The following is a 23,370-nucleotide window of genomic DNA, read 5'->3' on the forward strand; positions in this document are numbered from 1 at the left end:
TCATTAGCTGCTTAGCCGCGATTGGCTGAGCATAACTGTGCTTACCATAATTACTGTGTTGACCATAATTATTATGCTTCATATTAATATATATTATGAGTATACCTTTCCTGGTTGGGTTTCCGGACCATATGAGGTGCAGACAACGACCAGGAGCTTGCTGGCTGTAGGTAAACAAATCCAAAGATTGTTTGTAGCACTCAGTCCTGAAAAATCAAAGTCCTTTGTTAGTTCATGAGTACAGTGCACATAAAAGAGCTTGTTTGTATTGTACTTTTGAAATAATAAGGAACTTTGATTTTACAGGACTGAGTGCTACAAACAATCTTTTGATTTCGACAAGTTAGTTTTGCCTGGACAACCTCTTTAACCCCTTCACGTCAGCAATCTGTATATATACTTTTGTACTGCACATACCCCGTGCAGTAGGAATGTATATACAGTTAGGGCCAGAAATATTTGGACAGTGACACAAGTTTTGTTATTTTAGCTGTTTACAAAAACATGTTCAGAAATACAATTATATATATAATATGGGCTGAAAGTGCACACTCCCAGCTGCAATATGAGTTTCCACATCCAAATCGGAGAAAGGGTTTAGGAATCATAGCTCTGTAATGCATAGCCTCCTTTTTTTCAAGGGACCAAAAGTAATTGGACAATGGACTCTTAAGGGCTGCAATTAACTCTGAAGGCGTCTCCCTCGTTAACCTGTAATCAATGAAGTAGTTAAAAGGTCTGGGGTTGATTCCAGGTGTGTGGTTTTGCATTTGGAAGCTGTTGCTGTGACCAGACAACATGCGGTCAAAGGAACTCTCAATTGAGGTGAAGCAGAACATCCTGAGGCTGAAAAAAAAGAAAAAGTCCATTAGAGAGATAGCAGACATGCTTGGAGGAGCAAAATCAACAGTCGGGTACATTCTGAGAAAAAAGGAATTGACTGGTGAGCTTGGGAACTTAAAAAGGCCTGGGCGTCCACGGAAGACAACAGTGGTGGATGATCGCCGTATACTTTCTTTGGTGAAGAAGAACCCGTTCACAACATCAACTGAAGTCCAGAACACTCTCAGGGAAGTAGGTGTATCTGTCTCTAAGTCAACAGTAAAGAGAAGACTCCATAAAAGTAAATACAAAGGGTTCACATCTAGATGCAAACCATTCATCAATTCCAAAAATAGACAGGCCAGAGTTAAATTTGCCGAAAAACACCTCAAGAAGCCAGCTCAGTTCTGGAAAAGTATTCTATGGACAGATGAGACAAAGATCAACCTGTACCAGAATGATGGGAAAAAAAAAGGTTGGAGAAGAAAGGGAACGGCACATGATCCAAGGCACACCACAACCTCTGTAAAACATGGTGGAGGCAACGTGATGGCATGGGCATGCATGGCTTTCAATGGCATTGGGTCACTTGTGTTTATTGATGACATAACAGGAGACAAGAGTAGCCGGATGAATTCTGAAGTGTACCGGGGATATACTTTCAGCCCAGATTCAGCCAAATGCTGCAAAGTTGATCAGACGGCGCTTCATAGTACAGATGGACAATGACCCCAAGCATACAGCCAAAGCTACCCAGGAGTTCATGAGTGCAAAAAAGTGGAACATTCTGCAATGGCCAAGTCAATCACCAGATCTTAACCCAATTAAACATGCGTTTCACTTGCTCAAATCCAGACTTAAGACGGAAAGACCCACAAACAAGCAAGACCTGAAGGCTGCGGCTGTAAAGGCCTGGCAAAGCATTAAGAAGGAGGAAACCCAGCGTTTGGTGATGTCCATGGGTTCCAGACTTATGGCAGTGATTGCCTCACAAGGATTCGCAACAAAATATTGAAAAAAAAAATATTTTGTTTGGGTTATGTTTATTTGTCCAATTACTTTTGAGCTCCTAAAATGTGGAGTGTTTGTAAAGAAATGTGTACAATTCCTACATTTTCTTGTACATTTTCTATCAGATATTTTTGTTCAACCCTTCAAATTAAACGTTACAATCTGCACTTGGATTTAAAATAAAACCTCTACAACAGAATTCAATGCGGTGGCATGCAGAGCCCAACTCGCGAAAATTGTGTCACTGTCCAAATATTTCTGGCCCTAACTGTATATGTTCCTGACTGACAGGGTTATTGATGTGAGCAGGAGCGCTGCAGGGAGAGCGATCCCGCTCACACAGCGATCACGCAGCTGACTCTCATTAACCCCTTAGGGTGTGTTTACACAGAAAGATTTATCTGACAGATTTTTGAAGCCAAAGCCAGGAATGGATTGCAAAAGAGGAGAAATGTCAGTCATCCCTTTTATGAGCTGTTCACTCTTTATAGTCTGTTCCTGGCTTTGGCTTCACAAATCTGTCTGTGTAAACGCACCATTAAACGCTGTGATCTACAGCGATCACCGCGTTTAAGGTGCTCAGTGACAGATCAAGCAGACCTTTGTGAATTATCCCCTCCACAGACAAATTACCAATTTCAGGTCTCCTACTGTGATGAAGAGTCAAACAGGAGTTGTGTCTCAGCGTTTGTGCCGCACTCTGGCACACCTCACTGCTGCTTTCTCCTCCCTCCTATTCATGAATAATCTCTGCTGCCCGCTGTCAGCCAGTGTCTCTGATAGCAAACTATTCCAGGAATTTTTAGATTGAAAGGAACAATTAATTGAGGTAATATCAGCTTAAATAACTCAATCCAGGAGTGCTTTTTTTTTTTTTTTTTTTTAAAGACTTTTCTCCTTTTTACGACACCTGTGTTATTTTTCAAAAAGGTGTGCAGGGCTTAGCAGAAGGGACAGGGACAGAAATTGGTGTCAATTTTGACAGAAATAGTAGACTATAAAGACTGGTGTAAGCTTGTACCTGTTAATACAGTGGGTGAGTAAGTGTTTGTGAGCTGAGCAACTTGTGTTATTTTGTTTGTTTGTTTTTGTTCAAACCTACAAATGGGGGGTTGGTGCCCCCATGGAGGCGTTGGTAGCCTCAAGTGTTCAGCATTTACATCCCATATTACTGCTTGCCTCCTCCTTCCTTTGATTGACAGCCCTGTCATCTTTGATTGATAGATGGCATACAGGAATATATGATGTTGGCTGACTTTATCACTTTTAGTACTCCTAGTAATAAATACTCAGGCTGCAAAAGGACTGAAAGAGGTAACTGCTTATTTTAAGAGGGAGAGATGTTTGTCACGTAAGCGAATACAATATTACTTCAGAGGATTGTATTTGAAAAATGACAAAAATGTCCTCACATGAAGTGAGTAATCACCGATCTATTATCTTAAATGGATGTAAGTGGCTACTTGATGTTCATACTAAGTGGAAGCATGGAGTGATCAAAGTCAATGATTTCTCTACAAAGGGATAAATAATCACCTGCACAGCATGGCTAATAGAAATCAGTGTGATGCAAATGAGACTGATACTCTGGGGAGATTATTAAGAAGTTCATATTAAGACCCTTGAGCAGTCTCTGCCTCAGAAATACAGAAACATGCCGCATATTCCCAGAGTGTGTGAAACAGAAAGATTAGAACAAGAGTAAAACATCAAACCACTTGCTGGATTGTATCTTTAAAACACCCAGTAGATGCACAGGATCACAGTCTGATCTCTTCTGTAGTGGATGTCTATTCCTGGTGACCTTGAAACATTGCACTGCCCCTGTACTTTCCACTTGTGGATTCAAAACTTTTAGGATTTCTATCATTGACATCCACAAGAACCCTTTGTAGATTCCCTAATGTTTTATGTCTGTGATCCTGTGCATGTGGACGCTTTTCATAAAGTTTGCAGTAAAGCTGCTCTCTGTGGATACTTTGATGTTTTATTCTAGTTCTCATCTTTAGTTTTTAATGAACTGTTATGATGTTTTTCCTCTTTGTAGCTCCATATCACCTCTCTCTCTCTATACCTTTTATACATCCTTGTTGCAACTATTCTTGAATTATGTCCACATAGAGACTGGTAGAACGTTTCAGCGTTAGAAAGAAACTTTATATTAAAGAAACTTTTTTGTTTGTTTGTAGATATAGATATAGTTAACATCTAAGTACCTGATTAATAATGCTTTAAACCCCCTTTATGGAGGCTTACTATATGTGTAGCTTGTCTCTAGTTCTCTTTCTTCTAGTAGTATATTTATTCTGTCCTTTCTGTAAGGTAAATTCTCTTAGCATGTACTGACTTACTGTTGAGTATAGACAATCACAGTAGACAATCTTGGTACACAAAATGTGTGTATAAGGGTGATCATCTATGATTAAGGGTCCCCTGGACAGAAACCCATAAGTTCTTGCATTTGTTTGTTCCTTGCTTGTGACTTTTTGTACCATGAGATTTTAACACATTGGAATAAAGTAGTAAATTTTTATCTGAGGATGTGCCGACCTTCTTCTGGATGGACTGTTTGTTAAATAAAATCCATACTTCCATACTTGCAGGTATAGATCTGTACCATATCCAGACAAAATGTTAATATAGAAATTATCTATCCACTCCCTCTTCTCTTCAACCATCAGATAGATAGATAGATAGATAGACATACAATGTAGGTTGGATCCGCGGTCACACAGTGCAGGATGCATAGTCCTCTCGGGGTTCAGCCCTAACCCCAAATTGTGAGTGTGTGTGTGTATAATATATATATATATATATATATATATATATATATATATATATATATATATATATACACACACACACAGTGGTACCTCGGTTCTAAAACTTAATTGGTTTCGGAAGGCAGTTTGAGAACTGAGCAGAGTCTTCTCATAGGAAATAATGTAAATGTGTTTTAATTGGTTCCAGCAGCCACCAGTAATTACCCACGTTACCCATATAATACATTGTATAGTGCCCAGTATAATCCTGACAGGACAGAACAGCACTATACTGTACAGTGCATCATCCACAAGAAACATTCAACAAAACCAGCAATTATAGTACAGCAGTCACTAACTCCTCACCCATCCTGTACTGTATAGAGTGCCCCCCACCCCAGCACTGTAATGTTTGGGAGATGGTGGTGCACTGCCTGTACTACTACTGTACTGTATATGCACTCCAGCAGTCTTATACAGTACAGGATGGGAGATGGTGGTGCACTGTCTGTACTACTACCAGGGCCGGCTCCAGGTTTTTGTGGGCCCTTGGGCGAGAGAGCCTCAGGGGGCCCCTTTGTATAGCACACCTCGGGGCACACCTACCAAATAAAGTTTTACAAAATACTGAAAAAAAATGTTATCCAGTGACTCACAGGTGACGTCTTCTTTGATCTGAGGCGATCGCTCTCCGTTTCCTCTCCATCTTGCCCAGACCTCCATGATGATATTTTCAAGCTACAATTCATCTCTTCGGGACCTGTCAGACAAACATGTAAGACTCCGCACATTTCCAGCAACTTCCTTCCCTTTTTACCACCCATAGACTCCCATACAGTAGTAACTCCACTGTTTGGTGTCATGTGCAGTAAAGTAAGGAGGTTTGTAGGTCCCGTGCTGTGCCCCCCATATAGTAATAATGTCCCAATGCTGTGCCCTCCATATAGTAAAGATGCCCTTTGTCCCCATAGTAATGTACCCTGCCTTGCTCCCATAGTAATATCCCCTGCTCCCCATAGTAATTTCCCCTGACCCAATAGTAATATCCCCTGCTCCCCATAGTAATGTCCCCTGCTCTGTCCCCATAGTAATGTCCCCTGCTCTGTCCCCACAGTAATGTCCCCTGCTCTGTCCCCATAGTAATGTCCCCTGCTCTGTCCCCATAGTAATGTCCCCTGCTCTGTCCCCATAGTAATGTCCCCTGCTCTGTCCCCATAGTAATGTCCCCTGCTCTGTCCCCATAGTAATGTCCCCTGCTCCCCATAGTAATGTCCCCTGCTCCCCATAGTAATGTCCCCTGCTCCCCATAGTAATGTCCCCTGCTCTGTCCCCATAGTAATGCCCCTGCTCTGTCCCCATAGTAATGCCCCTGCTCTGCCCCCATAGTAATGCCCCTGCTCCCATAGTAATGTCCCCTGCCCCCCATAGTAATGTCCCCTGCCCCCCATAGTAGTGTCCCCTGCTCCCCATAGTAGTGTCCCCTGCTCCCCATAGTAGTGTCCCCTGCTCCCCATAGTAGTGTCCCCTGCTCCCCATAGTAGTGTCCCCTGCTCCCCATAGTAGTGTCCCCTGCTCCCCATAGTAGTGTCCCCTGCTCCCCATAGTAGTGTCCCCTGCTCCCCATAGTAATGTCCCCTGCTCCCCATAGTAATGTCCCCTGCTCCCCATAGTAATGTCCCCTGCTCTGTCCACATAGTAATGTCCCCTGCTCCCCATAGTAGTGTCCCCTGCTCCCCATAGTAGTGTCCCCTGCTCCCCATAGTAATGTCCCCTGCTCCCCATAGTAATGTCCCCTGCTCTGTCCCCATAGTAATGTCCCCTGCTCTGTCCCCATAGTAATGTCCCCTGCTCTGTCCCCATAGTAATGTCCCCTGCTCTGTCCCCATAGTAATGCCCCTGCTCTGTCCCCATAGTAATGCCCCTGCTCTGTCCCCATAGTAATGCCCCTGCTCTGCCCCATAGTAATGTCCCCTGCTCTGTCCCCATAGTAATGTCCCCTGCTCTGTCCCCATAGTAATGCCCCTGCTCTGTCCCCATAGTAATGCCCCTGCTCTGCCCCCATAGTAATGTCCCCTGCTCCCCATAGTAATGTCCCCTGCTCCCCATAGTAATGCCCCTGCTCTGCCCCCATAGTAATGTCCCCCGCCCCCCATAGTAATGTCCCCCGCCCCCCATAGTAATGTCCCCTGCTCCCCATAGTAATGTCCCCTGCTCCCCATAGTAATGTCCCCTGCCTAGTCCACATAGTAATGTCCCCTGCTCTCCCTCAACACAAGAAAGTAAAAAAATAAAACCATACTCAGTAATCCGGGCGGGGGACGGGTCCTCATTACATGAGGTATACAAGGGGAACTACAACTCCCAGCATGTCCAGCCTGTTATTATGGGAGATCAGAGGACATCACAAGAGGAGGTATAAGAGGAGGACTACAACTCCCAGCATGGACAGCCTGTTATTATGGGAGATCAGAGGCCATTACAGGAGGAGGTATAAGAGGAGGACTACAACTCACAGCATACAGAGGGAAGGTATAAGTGAGCCCCGACCCCTCATGTCACATGACAATGATCACAGGTCCTTCATCCATATGCAGCCTCTCCCGTTCTCAGCCCCGCCCCCTTATGACGTCACCACAGGTCCTTCCCCATTGCTTTGCAGCAAACACAGCAGGTCCTTCTAGCAACCCCCCCCCCCAACACACACACACACACACACACACACCTGGACTCAGGGTCGGCAGAGAGAGATATTATATAATTTTTTTATTTTTTTTACCCCCCTTACTATATATGGGTTTATCTTCTATGGGAACAGTTATGTGCTGTTCATAGTGAAGATAAACTATATACTTTTTTACACATGTGTATGACTGTCTAGCATGGCTGGATGGGACCCCACCCTTATTTTGTCTGTTGTAAGCAGGCTTCAGTCTCTTGTATCTCCTTTGTATATCTATTGAACTTTAATCATGTTGAATTTTGTGTATAAGTAATGTTTAAATACTTGTCCGCTAGTGCACAGTTGAACATTTATTGTTTGGGGGTATTTGTTGGAGGCTTAAGCAACAGGAGAAATTGCAAATGTTTTCACTAAAATGTCACGCGTCATCGCTTGTGGTATTTTTGCAGGGTATTTTATGCCAGAACCCTTGTAACCTGCCTAAGAAATGTTGCCTATTGCTGAAAATGTGTACAGTTGAATTTACATTTAAATCTACACAGCTCAAGTCTATGGCTATGATCCTGAAAACACAAACCGTACCTTCAGCCATGAAGGAGTTAAAGATGATTGGTGAGATTGAGCCACCAATACAGCTAACAAACAGGAGTAAATAAAAATAACCTGCTTACCTAATACATTATTACCCAAGTATCCAAATCTCTTTTCACGTGCCTGGACCTAGTCGGTGCGCAGAGGAAAGGTCATGGGTCACTGAAGTAGATGTTGTTATGTCTCCAAAGCAAATGTTATTTCAGGATTTTACATGCCTGTTTTGGGGATTTTTTTTTTTTCAGATGGAAACTTAGCTTAAAGTTCATTTTTTTTTTCTTTTTAAAGTCAGTGTCTGGAAGTGCTTTTACAATGGAGAAGAATTAAGTGTGAGAAAACGGGTGTGAGATTTCACAGCTTTCTAGATGCCTAAACTGCAATACTTTTCTTTTTAACTGAAAGATGAAAATCTTCCTGTACAACTGTCCTCTAATTACTTCCATATTTTCTTAATGTCTGCATTTACCATTACAGGAAATCTCTGCTCACCTCCATTGTCATGGCTAGTTTATGTAATGCCTGCTATGTGGGCCAGTGTGTAGACTGCCTTTGTCTTTTTTTTTATTTTAGATGCTGAGAACCTGCTCGCTGCCTGATCTGTCGAAGTTGTTTAAGACCTTGGTGGATGTGCCTAGTGTGGCTGACTTGCAAGGCGAGGAGCACCTAGAAATCGAGGACATTGAAGATGAGCCTGTACGAGATGTGGATCATTCAGATTCTGAAGACACGTGAGTACAATGGCATTTTTACCAGAACTTACACTTATCTTCATTAGGCCTTTCTGAGCACCAAGAAAATCTTTCTGTTACACGTTTAAAGTCTTCTCTGGGTCCCTGCTTAGTGACGGCCTGCTAAGCCAATAACTGGCTGAGCGAGATGTCAGTGTGCGGGGACCCGGAGAAGTATGTGGGAGCACACTGGTAGAACACGGACAGGTAAACATGTCAGGAGCTAAGCAGTTCATTTTTACAAAGTCTATAGCACAATACATTCTAACAGTGAAATGAAAATGAGAATGAAGTGCCATAGACTTTAATAGAAATCAGTATTGCAGCAGATTTCACAGCGTAACTAGCAGCATGAAACCTGCTGCAATACAGTTTGTGTGAATCCACCATAAAGAGTGGTTTTCTTAATAGTCACAATGCACAGAAAGGGTATCGGTAACATCTTTTATTCCATACTTCTTTTGGTGGTGTGCAGTATGTTCGGTGAGACAGATCGAGATCTACAGGAACTACAGGCATCAATGGAGCAGTTACTAAGGGAGGATTCCCATGAAGATTACTGTGGAGCTGAAGATACCATAAGTGAAGATAAGAATAAAATGAATGAAGTGGAGAATCATGATGTGGAGGCTGAGGAGGCAGACATAGAGGATGAGGAGAACCAGCCAAGCAGTGAAAGTGCAATTAATGAAGAATGGCATTCAGGTACGTTTCCCGTAAAGCTGGCATGGGTTACACTTTGTGCCAAGTTTCACATATAATGAAGATTTATCTGGCAGTGCAGACAGCTGTAATAGGCAGAAACCATAAAATCACCCAATGGCACAGGATTAAAAAAAATGTAATCATTCTTTATCTTTTCATGAGAATAATTTGTTTCCTCTGCAGATGACAGCAGTGAGGACTTTGAGAATGAATATGATGGGGACAGTGTTTTTGGCCACCTGGAGGAACTGAGGCTGAAATTAGAGCAAGAGATTGGGTTTGAAAGGTTCATTGAAGTTTACAATAAAATAAAGGTAACATGAAATTTTTTATTAAATATTTGCATTCAATGTTTCTTAGGTTAGGTGAGGTACTCTGCATCAAAAGTAGTGGGCTTAAGTGGGTGATGGTTAGTACCTCAAAAAAATTGTAGTGAGAAATGTTTAATAGTGTATATAGGAAACCTGTATTGATTATATACAGGAATTGAGTTTCAGATTGCTGCTGTCAGTATGACCCTGTTCATACCACTTTTTGTGGCTCACTTGAATGGACAAAAATAGTTTGATTGTGACCATGTTGACTGTATTTCCCAAACATTGTCTGTTACATAGTTTATAAGGCTGAAAAAAGACATATATCCGTTAAGCCTATTATCTTATATTGTTGAACCAGAGGAAGGCAAAAAAAAAAAATAGTAGAAGCCAGTATCCCTCATTTTTTTTTTTTTTTTTTTTTTTTTTAAATTTTAAAATTTTTATTAAATGTTACACCATATGACAAAACATCATAAAAAAAGGGGAAAACCACGTACAAAAGGACTTACAGACCCTTTCACAAAAGGTAGTCTTTTAACATCAAGTTTGTACTACCCACAAATTGGTCCTTGCCCAGCGGATCTATCACAACCCAATTTCGAATTACCCCTCTTATCCTCCCCATAACAAAATAACAGACCCAACATAAACCTTAGCACATCAAATGAAATAAGCACCCCCCCCCCCCAACCCTACCCCAAATAATCCCTATTTCCACAATGTACACCTAGAGAAGGGCAGACCTGGCACAGCATGGCGAGGCACTCCATATCCTCCTATTTATAAACACTACTATTATTAATACCATCACCCTTACCCTTCCCCTCCCAACCCCCCGTTATCCTCTCTCAACACCTTGGGACGCCAACCCCCCCCTCGCCCTACACTTCTCTAAACACCATGGTTAAACTACCATATACACCTCCCCCTCCTTTCCTATTCCCCCTACCTCTACGGACCACGTCCAGGGCGCAGAGGACGACGACCGCCCACAGACCAGGCCGATCACAAAACACCAGCTTTCATTCACGGAGCTACCATCACTTTTAATCCCTCTTACTATCGCAAGGAACCCGTAAAGACCATCCCCAACTTGGCTCCCTCCTCTCAGAAGGACCCCCTCGGGAATGTTACCCTCCACAGGTCCCCTTACATGTGCTGGTGACACCTGGGTCGCCTCGATGGTCAATGACCCCATGTAAGGGCCATCCCCCCGTACGGCGACCCCCAGAAGTCATCCCCACACTCTACCATATATATATTTATTGTTATGCTATTAGCATTTTCCTTTATTTACTTATCCCTACTACGCAAAATCAATTATTGCACATTGTTCTCTCTATGGCGTCTCCTTTACTCTCAGTCACACCTTTTTTCCACCAACTCTCGACCACCATCCGCCGCGGCCGTCGCCACCCCACGCCCCAAACCCGACCCATCCCACCTACTTCATTCTATTACTAAGAGGGAAGGCGTCCCACCCCTTAACACACACCCTTCTCCTTGTGCTGTCCTACTGCCAGCCCCGCCAGGTCTGCCCCTCCTTACACCATCTCCAAATTAAACTCCTTCTAGATCCACCCCAACTTCTAAACGTATCTTAAATTTAACCAAACTATTATCCCCCCCCCATCCTACCCCGAAAACAAAGAAAAACAAAAACAGACAACCCTCCCACCCCCCCCCCCCCCCCCTCTGCCTGGCTATATTACCTCCCTATTCCATTCTACCATTTTGACCATAGGCTTTCATATTCATCCATCTTCATAAGTTGTAGGGCTTTTACATAATCCATCAATTTTAAACTCTTTATCTCTCTATTCCAATCCTCCAATGTTGGTAAGTTCGGGGATATCCACTTCTTTAATATACAGAGCCTAGCAGCGAACAATACTCTACTGACTATACATTTTTTCACCCTCGTGACCACTATCCCTCCCATATCCCCGAGCAGTGCAGTTTCCGGGCAGAACTTCAACTCCACCCTGAGTCTAATTTTGATTTGACCAAATATATCTTCCCAGTATCTTCGTAGTTTGAGACATCTCCACATCAGGTGAATTACATCCCCCCTATCCCCCTTACATCTATCACACAAATCCGTGTTTCTAACTTTCATCTTAAACAACTTAACTGGTGTAAAGTGTAACCTTCTAATTATAAAAATCTGTGAAACTCTATGGTTCATTCTCAAACTAACCTCTTTTATATTGCCCAACACACTTCCCCAATCTATTTCACATGTCCCCGTATCTTCTACCCAACTAGATCTAAATTTCTCCTCCAGTTTGGCATTTGCAGTGTGAATTAACATCTTATAAATTTTCCCCACCGTGCCCTTAGCTGATTTCATTATATTTTCATTAAGTAAAAAAAAAATCCTCCACCACCAATAAGTCTTTCTCATTAACCCCTCTCTCCATGTGTTTAAGTTGATAGTACCGTAGAGTATCCCCCTTACTAAGGCCCCATTCTGCTGACAAAACTTCAAGGGATTTTAAATTACCAGTTGGATCAAACATATGTTCTATCTTAATAACCCCCCGTTTTGCCCAAAATAACCAGTCGTGAAATTTGTTAAACGGGGCCAATTGCACATTAAACCACAGAGGCGTGAATTGATTACTCTTATCCATACCTACTGTCTTTTTACAGTGTGACCATACTTTATTATATACGTCATTTAGGGGGTCATTCTTTGTCATAATCCGCCCTGCTTCTAACAATGCCAGTAAATCAGGACCACATATATCGGTCAAAGCTTGCCACTTGCCCCAAAAGTATCCCTCATTTTTAAATGTTTTTTTCCTCTCAAGTACACCTTTAACCCCCTTAACAACCCATGACATATCTCATGCGTCATGGCACCGTTAGGGGGGGTTCAGAGATGGTCCGTGCCGCGACCCCACTCTGAACCGCCGAGATCCCGGGTGCTATGTGTAGCCCGGGACCACGGCTATCGTCCGCACCCGCTAATAAGGACATTTAAATGCAGCTGTCAGACATGACAGCTGCATTTAAAAGCCATGCAGAGCGCCATCCCTGGTGTCTAGTGGCGGGATCTCCCCTCTGTGATGTCATCACGGAGTGGAGATCCCTTCTTCTGAACCGTCCGGGGCATCGGAGTGACGCTGATCCCGGCTCGTCAACCCATGCATCTGGTCTGCTGCAGACCAGAGCAATACATCTGATGGATCGGTGCTGTATAGTGCATACTACACTGATCTATACTTCTAAATAATGTGTATGTTAAAAAATTGCACATTTTTGGTTGCATCAAATTCAGAAAAATTGTAATAAGTGATCAAAAAGTCGCATATATGCAATCAAGGTATCGATAGAAAGTACACATTATGGCGCAAAAAATGACACCTCTCACAGTCCCATAGACTAAAGGATGAAAGCGTTACAATGATGGTAATAGAGCAATTTTAAGAGGCATTTAGTTTTTTTTTAAAGATTTTAATTTTTAAAAGCCGTCAGATAAAATAAAAGTTATGCAAGTTGCATATCATAGTAATCGTAACATCTTGAGGAACATGTGTAACATGTCAGTTTTACCATAGGGTGAACGGCGTAAATACAAAACACCCCCCAAACAGCATATTTCATCACACCACAATTAGTGGTGCAAAAATAAGGGTTGAGTCTCTAGGTGAAATGATATGTGATATGAAGTGATGAAGTGATATGGCCTTTTAAACACAAGGAGGAAAAAACAAAAGTGCAAAAATGAAAATTGGCTCAGACCTTTAGGGGTTACATTTACAGTCAACTAAAACTTCTAAGTCCTTTTCTCTGCCAGTGTTAGCCTGGGTTCACACGTCATCTTTTTTTGGTCGTTTGACATCCGTCTTTTTGGATGGTGGTCATTTTGAGTTCAAAAAACGCCCGTGATTTCAAAATAACGTCTGTCAAATGTTTGAAACTAGCCTTACCCAGTGTTTTCCCATTTCAACCATTGTCAACCATGTTTTTGAGTCCCACACAGACAGCATATAAACTTAGGCCATTTCACAATCATGCCGGCTAATAACATGTAATCCTTTAATTCATTATCCCCTATCGTGAATGCAGCCTTAAATGTTTTATCATTCTGTTTGTTAGCGTTTCATAATTGTTCTTAAATCTGACTTTTCTGTGCATGTGTTTGACATAAGATTTAGCTCCACTCCTAATTTTCTCCAGAAAGCAAAGACTATTGGTGCCACAATGGCTGCAAAAAAATCAGATTGATTAAACAAAAAAAAAAAAAAAAAAAAAAAAAAGAATTCTCCCCCCCCTTTTTTTCCCTTATTTATTCCAACTGTAAATAAGGCCCATCTTCAATATCCTAGACAGACATACTACTGTTTCATGGGGGGGAAATTCTCATCAACCCCTCCTCCTCTAATTTTAGTTTCAATTTGGATGCTGTTGAGTGGATTACTGTAATTTTAGTTTTGCGTAGTATGTGGCCAAGTATATAGTCACCCCATTCTCTCCAAGGGCTGATAACAAGTTTTTTTTTTTTTTTTTTTATTCTTTGAATATGTTGTGTAGAGTAATGTGATAGTAGTATACATTTGAAAAAAAAGTTATAATTAAAATTGTTATCTTTTGTTTTTTTAATCAATGAGCTATTTTTGTATAATTTTAAAATGTAACATTTTTATTTATTTCTTTTTAGTAGGATTACATTTATTTTTTAATTATTTTTAGGCCATACATGAGGATGAAGATGAAAATATCGACACATGTTCAACAGTTATGGAAAACATTCTAGGCAGTGAACATCTGTATCTATATCCCAGGATACTCCGCCTAGTCATGGCAGATGGAGCATACCAAGAAGGTTGGTTCTGATTTTATTGCCTACTTCTATGCATACCATCCCCATACCTGGTTATAGTGACCTAAAGGGAAACTCCACTTTTTATAACACCACTTTCTCCATCTGTATGGTTAGCAGATTTTATGGTTTCTTTAGTTTCTAATATGTAGTAACACTGAAATTTGTAGCCTGCAAAGTGTGGGGGAAATATCTTTTATGCATTGGCTGAAGGTAGTCCTAAGTTAAATGTTCAAGTGTTTTGGTGCTCCTTAAAAATGTTTCTCTAATATAAGACAATGAGGCTCATACAGTAGTAGATGTGGCATATCATGTTCTTGATATCAGGGCAGATTTCTATGTGTTCTTCATGTCAGTACAGCATAGTATGTTTGCCATTTTTCTGTGTGTTCTTCATGTCCGTACAGTATAGTGTGTTTGACAGTTTTCCTAGTGTGTTAATTTTAGTTGCTTTTTTTCCCCCCTAGACAATGATGAATAAATATCTCAGGACCCTCATACACAATTTCCTGCTGCTCGACTATCTGCATCACATTTACCCATTCCGCTGCAAAGCCTATTTTTTTTTTTTAACACAGATGATAATTTTCTATGTGCATGCAATATGAGAATCCATATGTGTTCGTCCATACTGTATAAACATAAGGTATGTATTATGTCTTGAAAGACTGAACGGTTCAGATGAGAGCGGCAGAGCCATAATTTATTACATATTTCTACTTCTTGTTGATGTGTTCATGCTGTCCTATTAAAGGCAGGACATGGGTTTTCTGGTGTCATTGATACACGCACTAGTGTTTTATTGTCGAGGCCAGAAACGTGTTTTGTCTCCGGCCTCAAAAGAAATCAAATACAATTTATTTCCATCTGCTTTAAATGCTCTTGTTTTCTTCCGTTTCTCATATTTCTAAATTAAAATATGTTTTCAATAATTTGTTCATTTCTAATTTATTTGCCTGTTCGTGTTAAGACCCCAAGAGTAAATTCAGGACTTCCTCATTGTTAAATTACAAGTTTCTACCAGGCACCAATGAATAATCCTGGGGTTCTTATTTAGTGTGAGCATATGTCTCAGAGAGGGCTGAGATGTTCGTTTTTGCATAAGTCAATGTATTTTCACTATTTTGCTTGTGAGATCCATTAAATGAAGCACCTAACTGCGAACTTGACCCATCTCTAGGTAGCAAGTCATAGAGGGTCTGAACATATAGACCAAGACAGACAAACTTTTGACATGTCAAAAGTTGTAGTGTTTTTTTTTTTTCCTTTAAGTGACAGTGCCCATTAAAATGTTCTACAGTAGGGTGTTTTTTTTTTTTCAGTTTGTTTTTTCCCCAAAATGCAGCAAGCATTTATAGTGTTTTTTTCATAAGCCTAAAAAAAGCAGAAAAAAAGTGCGTGAAAGAGGCCTTTAAGGGGTAAATCACTTTTAACACTTAAAGATTCTGTACGAATTCAGACAATATTTTACACATTACATATATCTTAAGTAACTTATAAGTAAAGCATTTACAGCGATTTTTGCATTCTGAGATGTGTGGTGTGACCTAGACAGACTCCCATCTCGTTCTAGTAATCAGACACATTCTGAACACTTGCACCCCAACTAATCAAAACTTTTGACATGTCTTTTAAAGTGACAATTATTTAAAAAAAAAACCTGCTGAGCAGCATCAGTGTTGCTCATAACAACCAAATATTGATTAAGATTACTTTGACATGTTACTGTTATGTTTACAATTTCTCATAATAATATTTCTCTTGTAATATTTTAGGTGCCCAAACTTATACTCCAATAAGTGTTAAAAGTGTTCCCCTAAAGAGGTCTTCCCATAATCAGACTTTATCATCTATCCATAGGATAGGTGTTCAGTGTCTGTTCCAACCACTGGGGCCCCTGTTTCTAAAGCAAATGAGTGTTCTGTGGCTCTGTATGGCCACTCCATTAGAAGGACTAAGCTGTTCCTTAGGGTTTAAATAGTGTCAGTGTAGTTTGGATTTATGTGAAAACCCCTTTAATGTCTGTTCTGCTTTCTTGAGTCTACATTACTACATGTGGTTTACCGTAACAATGCCTTAATTGTGTTTCATGAGAAATCTAATAATATATAGTATATTTGTAACATTGTCAAATTGACGTCATACTACATTTTTGTTTCATCTTTTGGAGAGCAACTTACAAAGCATTTGCATATATTATAAATTAAAAAAAAAAGTTGAATGATAATGTATCTATAATATGAATATTATTTCTAACCTTTCAAAATAAAGATATTCTGTAATTTTGTATACTTGTCCAGTTTCCTTAATTACTACTTTTACGGCATGGGATCCGACCTTACATTTATTGTGTGTTTATACATATATAAGTATGAGAATCATATTTAAAGGGAATCTGTAATTCAGGTTCCAAACTGCTGACACTGTTAGATAGCTGTTAGGACAAGGAGACATGTGCCTTTCATATATCAGTCTGTGCCTCCAGAATATAGAGGAATGCTTTTATTCTCTTGTACAATGAGTCAGAGGCTTTTCCAAGCCTTTGAAAAGGTGCAAGCTGGAATGCCTCCTCTCTTCCCCCTCCTTGCTTGATTGACACCTGAAAGCTCAAGAGCAGGGTCAGGTATAGGAGAGGGATGGAGGAAGTGTTTGCTGCACTTCAGGAGCTTGGGAAAGCCTCTTTGACTCTTCTTACTATTATGATGAAAGCATTTTTCTTCATCCTGGAATCACAGACAGATATGAGTGGTACCAGGTGCCTCCCTGACCTAAGAGCTATGTGACAGTCTCAGCAGTTTGGAACGTGAATTGAAGCTGACAGATTCTCTTTAAAGGAGAAGTCCAGCAAAACATTTTTATTAAAGTATTGTATTGCACCCCCAAAAGTTATACAAATCACCAATATACATTTATTATGGGAAATGCTTATAAAGTGCTTTTTTTTTCCCTGCACTCACTACTGCATCAAGGCTTCACTTTCTGGATAAAATGGTGATGTCACGACCCTACTCTCAGAGCTGTGCGGGCTGTGGCTGCTGGAGAGGATGATGGCCTCCAGCCAAAGCATAGTCTGGGTGAATGGCCACCTTGTTCATTCTCTTATCTGAGTTCCTCTGATACATTGCCATCTCCAGCCCATGCTTTTTTCCCATTGTGAACAGTTGGTTCATACTGGATTTTGTGTGTGGACTAGGCGTCTTTTTCTTAGTGTAATTCTGTAAGAATTCTCATATGTATCAATGTACCTCATAAAGTTACATTGGACTGGTTACTTCCAGTCCATACAGCAAGTGTTGTGTGACTCTGCTTGTAAACTTGAGAGCACAGGGGACTGGAGCTGGCATCTGACTCAGAAGGGGAGCTGGCGACTGTTTACCCTCCCCCTGCTTATGCTGGCAGGGGAAGATAACTTTTGGCTGGAGTGTCACTTTAATCAAAGTAATCGTCTCCCATTATGATTGGGCTTTGACCTAAAATACAAAATTAACACTTGTAATATGTATTAAATCAGTGCTTCTCAAAACTTTTTCTACTGGAGCCTCGCCCAACAGACCAAGGCAATGCCTGGGCCTCACCAGACTGACCGAGAGGGTGCCTGGGCCTCACCATCTGTGGTGAAAGTCCATTTAAAAGCTGAAAATAATGCTAGGGCTACCTTTCACCTGTCTTCCAAGCTCTATATACTAATAAATCAAGTACAAAATAAATTAATAATGTTGCTATAATTGAGATTTCTGCAAACAACAAAAGGACTGTGCAGAGTATAGTTACTTTGTGAAAACTGGCTCCCCAGCTGGGCCTCATTAACAACTAGGGGGCGCCTCACTGGTGAGGCCCGCCTCACAGTTTGAGAAGCACTGTATTAAATCATTTAGCTTATATATTTTCAATTTGAACACATATCATATAAAGTTATTCCTAAATTTTGAAAAGTAGAGAAGAATACATGACGTTTCTATTTTTGGGAATGTAGAAATGACTTCTTTGCTGACCAAGCATCTAACACATTTTGGACTCCCTAATATGCGCCCCATCCACATGCATGGAATCCTGCACGTCAAGCGGCTGATGAATATCTTACAACAACTATGGGCATGTAAAAGAAGACCTTCTGCTTTTCTGACCTGAAGGAAAAATTCCTGGCTTTCCTAAAAAGACTGAATATATTACCAGGTATCCAACAGCATTCTTAATATAATTGCATTTAGTAGAGGCTGTGTCTGGTAGTAGAGCTCTGTTAAGAGACTATTAATTACCTGCAATACCAGATATAGCCACTACCAAATAAAGGGATGTGGTAGTTACTGCAGGATTGCGGTTTCTTCATTCAGCTGATCAATTGGGTGTCCAAAGCTGGATCCCCCTCACCACCACCACCAATCAGACATTGATGGCTTAAGACTAACCTTAATCAGGACCCAGACATCATTTGGGTGCTATGCTTACTTAGCACCATAACCAGCAATAATTTGTCTCCCTACAATAGTACCAATACTAGATTAATATATAAGCTACACTGTTAACTGATGTTGCTATTTTATTAATGCCCATTTCTTACCACAGCCAAACCAAGAAACATGTCAGGACCGCCCCTTGTGTTTTGTTATATGGTGTTCTATGGCAATAATAGTTGTCTGAATTGGAACACCCTTTTTGGGGTCAAGAACTGTAGTTTTAGGGGCCCCTAGTGTGACGATTTCTAACCCATCTTTGTCCACCACCTCTTTCACTACTTCCATTAAATTTCTCAACCATAATATTTCTGAAGGTACCTAGTTCTATTTCTATAGTTGCTTTTGGAAAGAAGCTTGTTTGGTTGTTTTATGATTACATTGTTATTAGTAGAATATTTCAATATTGACTACTTATATACTTTAGCATTAAATAATAGTAAATTTTCATGGTTTGGCACATTTAGTGATAATAACCTTTACTAAGATTAGGCTATCGGAATCAAATTTTTCAGGGTTGTGTTAACGCTAAAGGCCCTATTACATGGGCCTATATTTAGGGGCAAGGCAGCAACGACCTATCAGATCAGCGCTCACTTGCTCCTTGTTCCCCGCCCGCTGTCGGGGCTGTTACATGGAGCAACGGCCAGCAGACTGTCGCTATCGTAGTTTTTCAACATGTTGAAAGCCAACAATCAGCCAACATCGTGCTTGTCAGTTGATTGTTGCCTTTAACCCTTTGCAGGTAGTTCCTGCAACATCATGTTGTCCCTGCCTGGCCCCCCCCCCCCCCCCCCGCTGTCCTTTGCGGCGATCAGGCAGCGAGAGAAGGCTGTCTCACACAGCCTCCTCCTGCTGCCACTGCCCAGAGGGGAGCCGTGCTTCCCCCCGGGTAGTTAACCCCATAGGCACCGCAGTCCATGGGGAATCCGGAGGAGGATCTGCTCCCTCCGACTCCCCAGAGCTGTGCAAGTGATTGCATGGCTCGGGGGTAACCATAGCAACCCAGATGCTGTCCAGTGCGTCTAGGCTGCTGTGGTTGTAAAGATCAGGCCCCTGCACTGAGGCTGACAGCTCATTCACTATATAATACATTACAGCACAGATCATGTGCTGTAATGTATTATATATTTAGCTGAAAAAGTAAGTTATAAACACCACACAAATACATCAATCAATAAATACATATAATAAATAAATATACACACTCCCCCTCCCCCTTTATAAATGATCCCCTATAAATAAATTAAACCTATTTAGTATCGCCGCGTCCGTAATGACCCCGTTTATTAACCCGTTACATTAATTATCCTGTGCGATTAACGCTGTAAAAAAAATAAAAAACTAACCAAAATGACATTCTTTTGTTAATTCCGTCCCCTAAAAATATAGAAAAAGGCTATCAAAACATCACATGTGCCCAAGAGGTGTAGCACTAAAAATGTCCGCTTATGCCGCAAAAAAAAAAAAGCCCTAAAAAAAATGTTAAATATTACATGTCTTACAATACGCAAGAGACAGTTTATGGAAGGATGGATATCACTGTAATTGTACCAACCTGACGAATAAAGATAAAATGTCATATGTAACGCATAGTAAACAGCGTACAAAAAAATGATAAAAACAGCTGTTAAAAGTGTTTATTTGTAACACCTCATAAAAAAAATTGTCAGGGTGTCACAGAATGGTACTGATAGAAACGTCAACTTTTCTTACACAAATATTTTGGCACCGCAAGGCCTCTGTGACATGGTATAATAGTGTGCTGTAAACGCTTTGGGCGTCCTCTCGTAGACCTGTTATCTACACATGTTTGTATGATTCAATAAAAACCAAAAAGACTTCTTAACCCTTTCCCGCACAAGGACATAACTGTACATCCTCGCGCGGGTGCGGGCGTTCAGAGCGGGGCCGCGCGTCGACCCCGCTCTGAACCGCCACGGTCCCGGGTGCCTCATGTAGCCCGGGGCAGCGGCTATTAGCGGGCATGGTCCGATTGCCATGCCCGCTAATAAGGTAATCAGATGCAGCTGTCAAAGATGACAGCTGCATCCGATTACCGGATGCAGCACTTCCCTGGTGTCTAGTGGCGGAGATCGCTCCTCTGGGACGTTGTCCCGGAGGAGCGATCTCTGTTACTGCTGCCAGCCGGGGACCGCTCCAAGAAGGCACCGTCTCCGACTCGGCACTCGTTTGTTTTTGGCTGCTAGTATATGTGTAAAAAAAAAAAAAAAAAGTATTGTTATTAGTAAAAAGCCCCCTCCCCTAATATAAGTTTGAATCACCCCCCTTTTCCCATGTTATAAATAAAAATAAATAAATAAACATGTTTGGAATCGCCGCGTGCGTAATCGCCCGAACTATTAATTAATCACATTCCTGATCTCACAAGGTAAACAGTGTAAGCGCAAAAAATCCCAAAGTGCAAAATTGCACATTTTTGGTCGCAATTAATCCAGAAAAATTGGAATAAAAAGCGATCAAAAATTCTCATATGTGCAATCAAGGTACCGATAGAAAGTAAACGTCATGGCACAAAAAATGACACCTGACACAGACCCATAGACCAAAGAATAACAGTGTTATAAGCCTGGGAATGGAGCGATTTTAAGGAACATATATTCTGAAACAATGGTTTGAATTTTTTACAGGCCATCAGATAATATAAAAGTTATACATGTTACATATCGTTGTAATCGTAACGACTTGAGGAACATCGAAAACATGTCAGTTTTTCCATAGGACACACGGTGTAAAAACTGTTTCGCAGCATATTTTATGCAAAAGTTCAGTCTGTCATTGCAAAGTACAATTAGTGACGCAAAAAATAAGGGCTCATGCGGGTCTGTAGGTGTAAAAATGCAAGTGCCATGGCCTTTTAAGCACAAGGAGGAAAAAATGAAAACGCAAAAATGAAAATTAGCCTGGTCCTGAAGGGGTTAATGGTGAGTACCATGTCTATATTTTCTCTATGAAACACATGGTATAATAGTGTTAACACAATTTTTAGGTAGGCTTCTTAACCATAAGCCTAGACTCAGTTGCCTGTGAGAACCAAATTAGAGTTCCCTTTGGTGGAGGGGCCAGCGATGGGGAGAGAGAAACACAGACACGCAAATTGGTGTATGGAGTCTCTCAGAGTAGTTCCGGAAAGCTCAGTTTATTTATAAGAAAGTCAATAGTGAGATATAGAAGCCTGCACCGCTCCAGAACTGTGCACTGTCTCGATGAGCACCAGGGAACAGTCTTGAAGCCGGACTAAAGCTGTGAATATGGCTGCTGTGAAGGGGGTGCACACTACGGAGGTGAGAAGTACTTGAGTGGTAGAGGAGAAAAACGCAGTAGCACTCACCCTTAGACTTTTCAGCTAGCGGCTTTATTTCAATTCACATGCTGTGGGGAGGGAGAGGGTTCAGGTGTGTACGCGTCCTGGGACGGCCGTTTCGGGGACACGCCCCCTTTGTCACCTGGTCGACAAAGGGGGCGTGTCCCCGAAACGGCCGTCCCAGGACGCGTACACACCTGAACCCTCTCCCTCCCCACAGCATGTGAATTGAAATAAAGCCGCTAGCTGAAAAGTCTAAGGGTGAGTGCTACTGCGTTTTTCTCCTCTACCACTTATTTATAAGAAAACTTTCCTAGGGCAGGATGGACAACCCAGGGGTCGACTTCAGACTGCTCATGGACCGCCCTTACAGACTAGGGTCCAATCACACTTCATTAGTATAATTAATTTATTTTAGGAAAAACATTACATTGCAAGTGAATAAAAAAAAAACATGACAATTTCATTACTAGGTTCCTGGAATGTTTTGCATTGTTTGCATGGTTTAACCCTTAAATATATAACAGCTGTATGTGCCTTATCACTTGTGCATCCCAAAGCGCTCACAAATACATCCAATTCACTTTTTCATAGGTATTGGCAGAGTGCAGTAGATACCTCTACTGTTCTGGGGCTTATAATTTTTCTTGTGGGATTATGTACAGACTAGGGATGCACGATGCACCGGAATATCGATACTACAAGCAAAAATACGGTTCGGTACCAGGATTTCCTGATATCTATACTTTATATTAAGCTGCCTAATATAAAGTATAGAGCAGAGAACACCGCGGGCGGCTATCTGAGCGACGGCCATGTTCTCTTTGTGCCCCCCCCCGCAGTCACCTTCTCTGCTCTCCCTCCGTTCGCTCCCGGCGGCGGAAAATTCAAATAGCCGGCACACAGCGATCGCTAGTGCCGGCTATGTAACTGTGTACATATTGTCACAACTGACAGCGGCATTAACACCTCCCGAGCCGCTCCATAGGCAGCACGAGTCTCCTGCATAAGGAGCGGGGCGCCCTGAGGAGGAGGAGATGCGGCCACTACATGTCCAGCACAGCTGTGAGGTTGGGGGAGGCCGGCGCTGTCAGGATCAGTGCGGAAATGAGTAATGTGGGGGTGACTGGGGGATCGGCTCTGGCTA

At 41.6% G+C, this 23,370-nt stretch overlaps 1 protein-coding gene across 2 annotated transcripts in view; it reads left to right on the forward strand.

Moving 5' to 3' along the window:
- NEK1 (NIMA related kinase 1) overlaps positions 1–16,656 on the forward strand; it is a 130,336-nt gene extending 113,680 nt beyond the window's left edge. For both annotated transcript variants that reach the window (XM_069977821.1, XM_069977822.1), the window contains 5 exons: positions 8,437–8,594; positions 9,070–9,299; positions 9,483–9,613; positions 14,318–14,450; positions 14,915–16,656. In XM_069977821.1, the coding sequence (XP_069833922.1) occupies positions 8,437–8,594; positions 9,070–9,299; positions 9,483–9,613; positions 14,318–14,450; positions 14,915–14,928 (666 nt within the window). In that variant the 3' untranslated portion in view covers positions 14,929–16,656. The remainder of the gene's footprint in view (positions 1–8,436; positions 8,595–9,069; positions 9,300–9,482; positions 9,614–14,317; positions 14,451–14,914) is intronic.
- The last annotated feature ends 6,714 nt before the right edge of the window (positions 16,657–23,370 follow it).

The sequence above is a fragment of the Dendropsophus ebraccatus genome, chromosome 7 (assembly GCF_027789765.1).
Source record: "Dendropsophus ebraccatus isolate aDenEbr1 chromosome 7, aDenEbr1.pat, whole genome shotgun sequence".
In the NCBI taxonomy this organism is placed as follows: domain Eukaryota; kingdom Metazoa; phylum Chordata; class Amphibia; order Anura; family Hylidae; genus Dendropsophus; species Dendropsophus ebraccatus.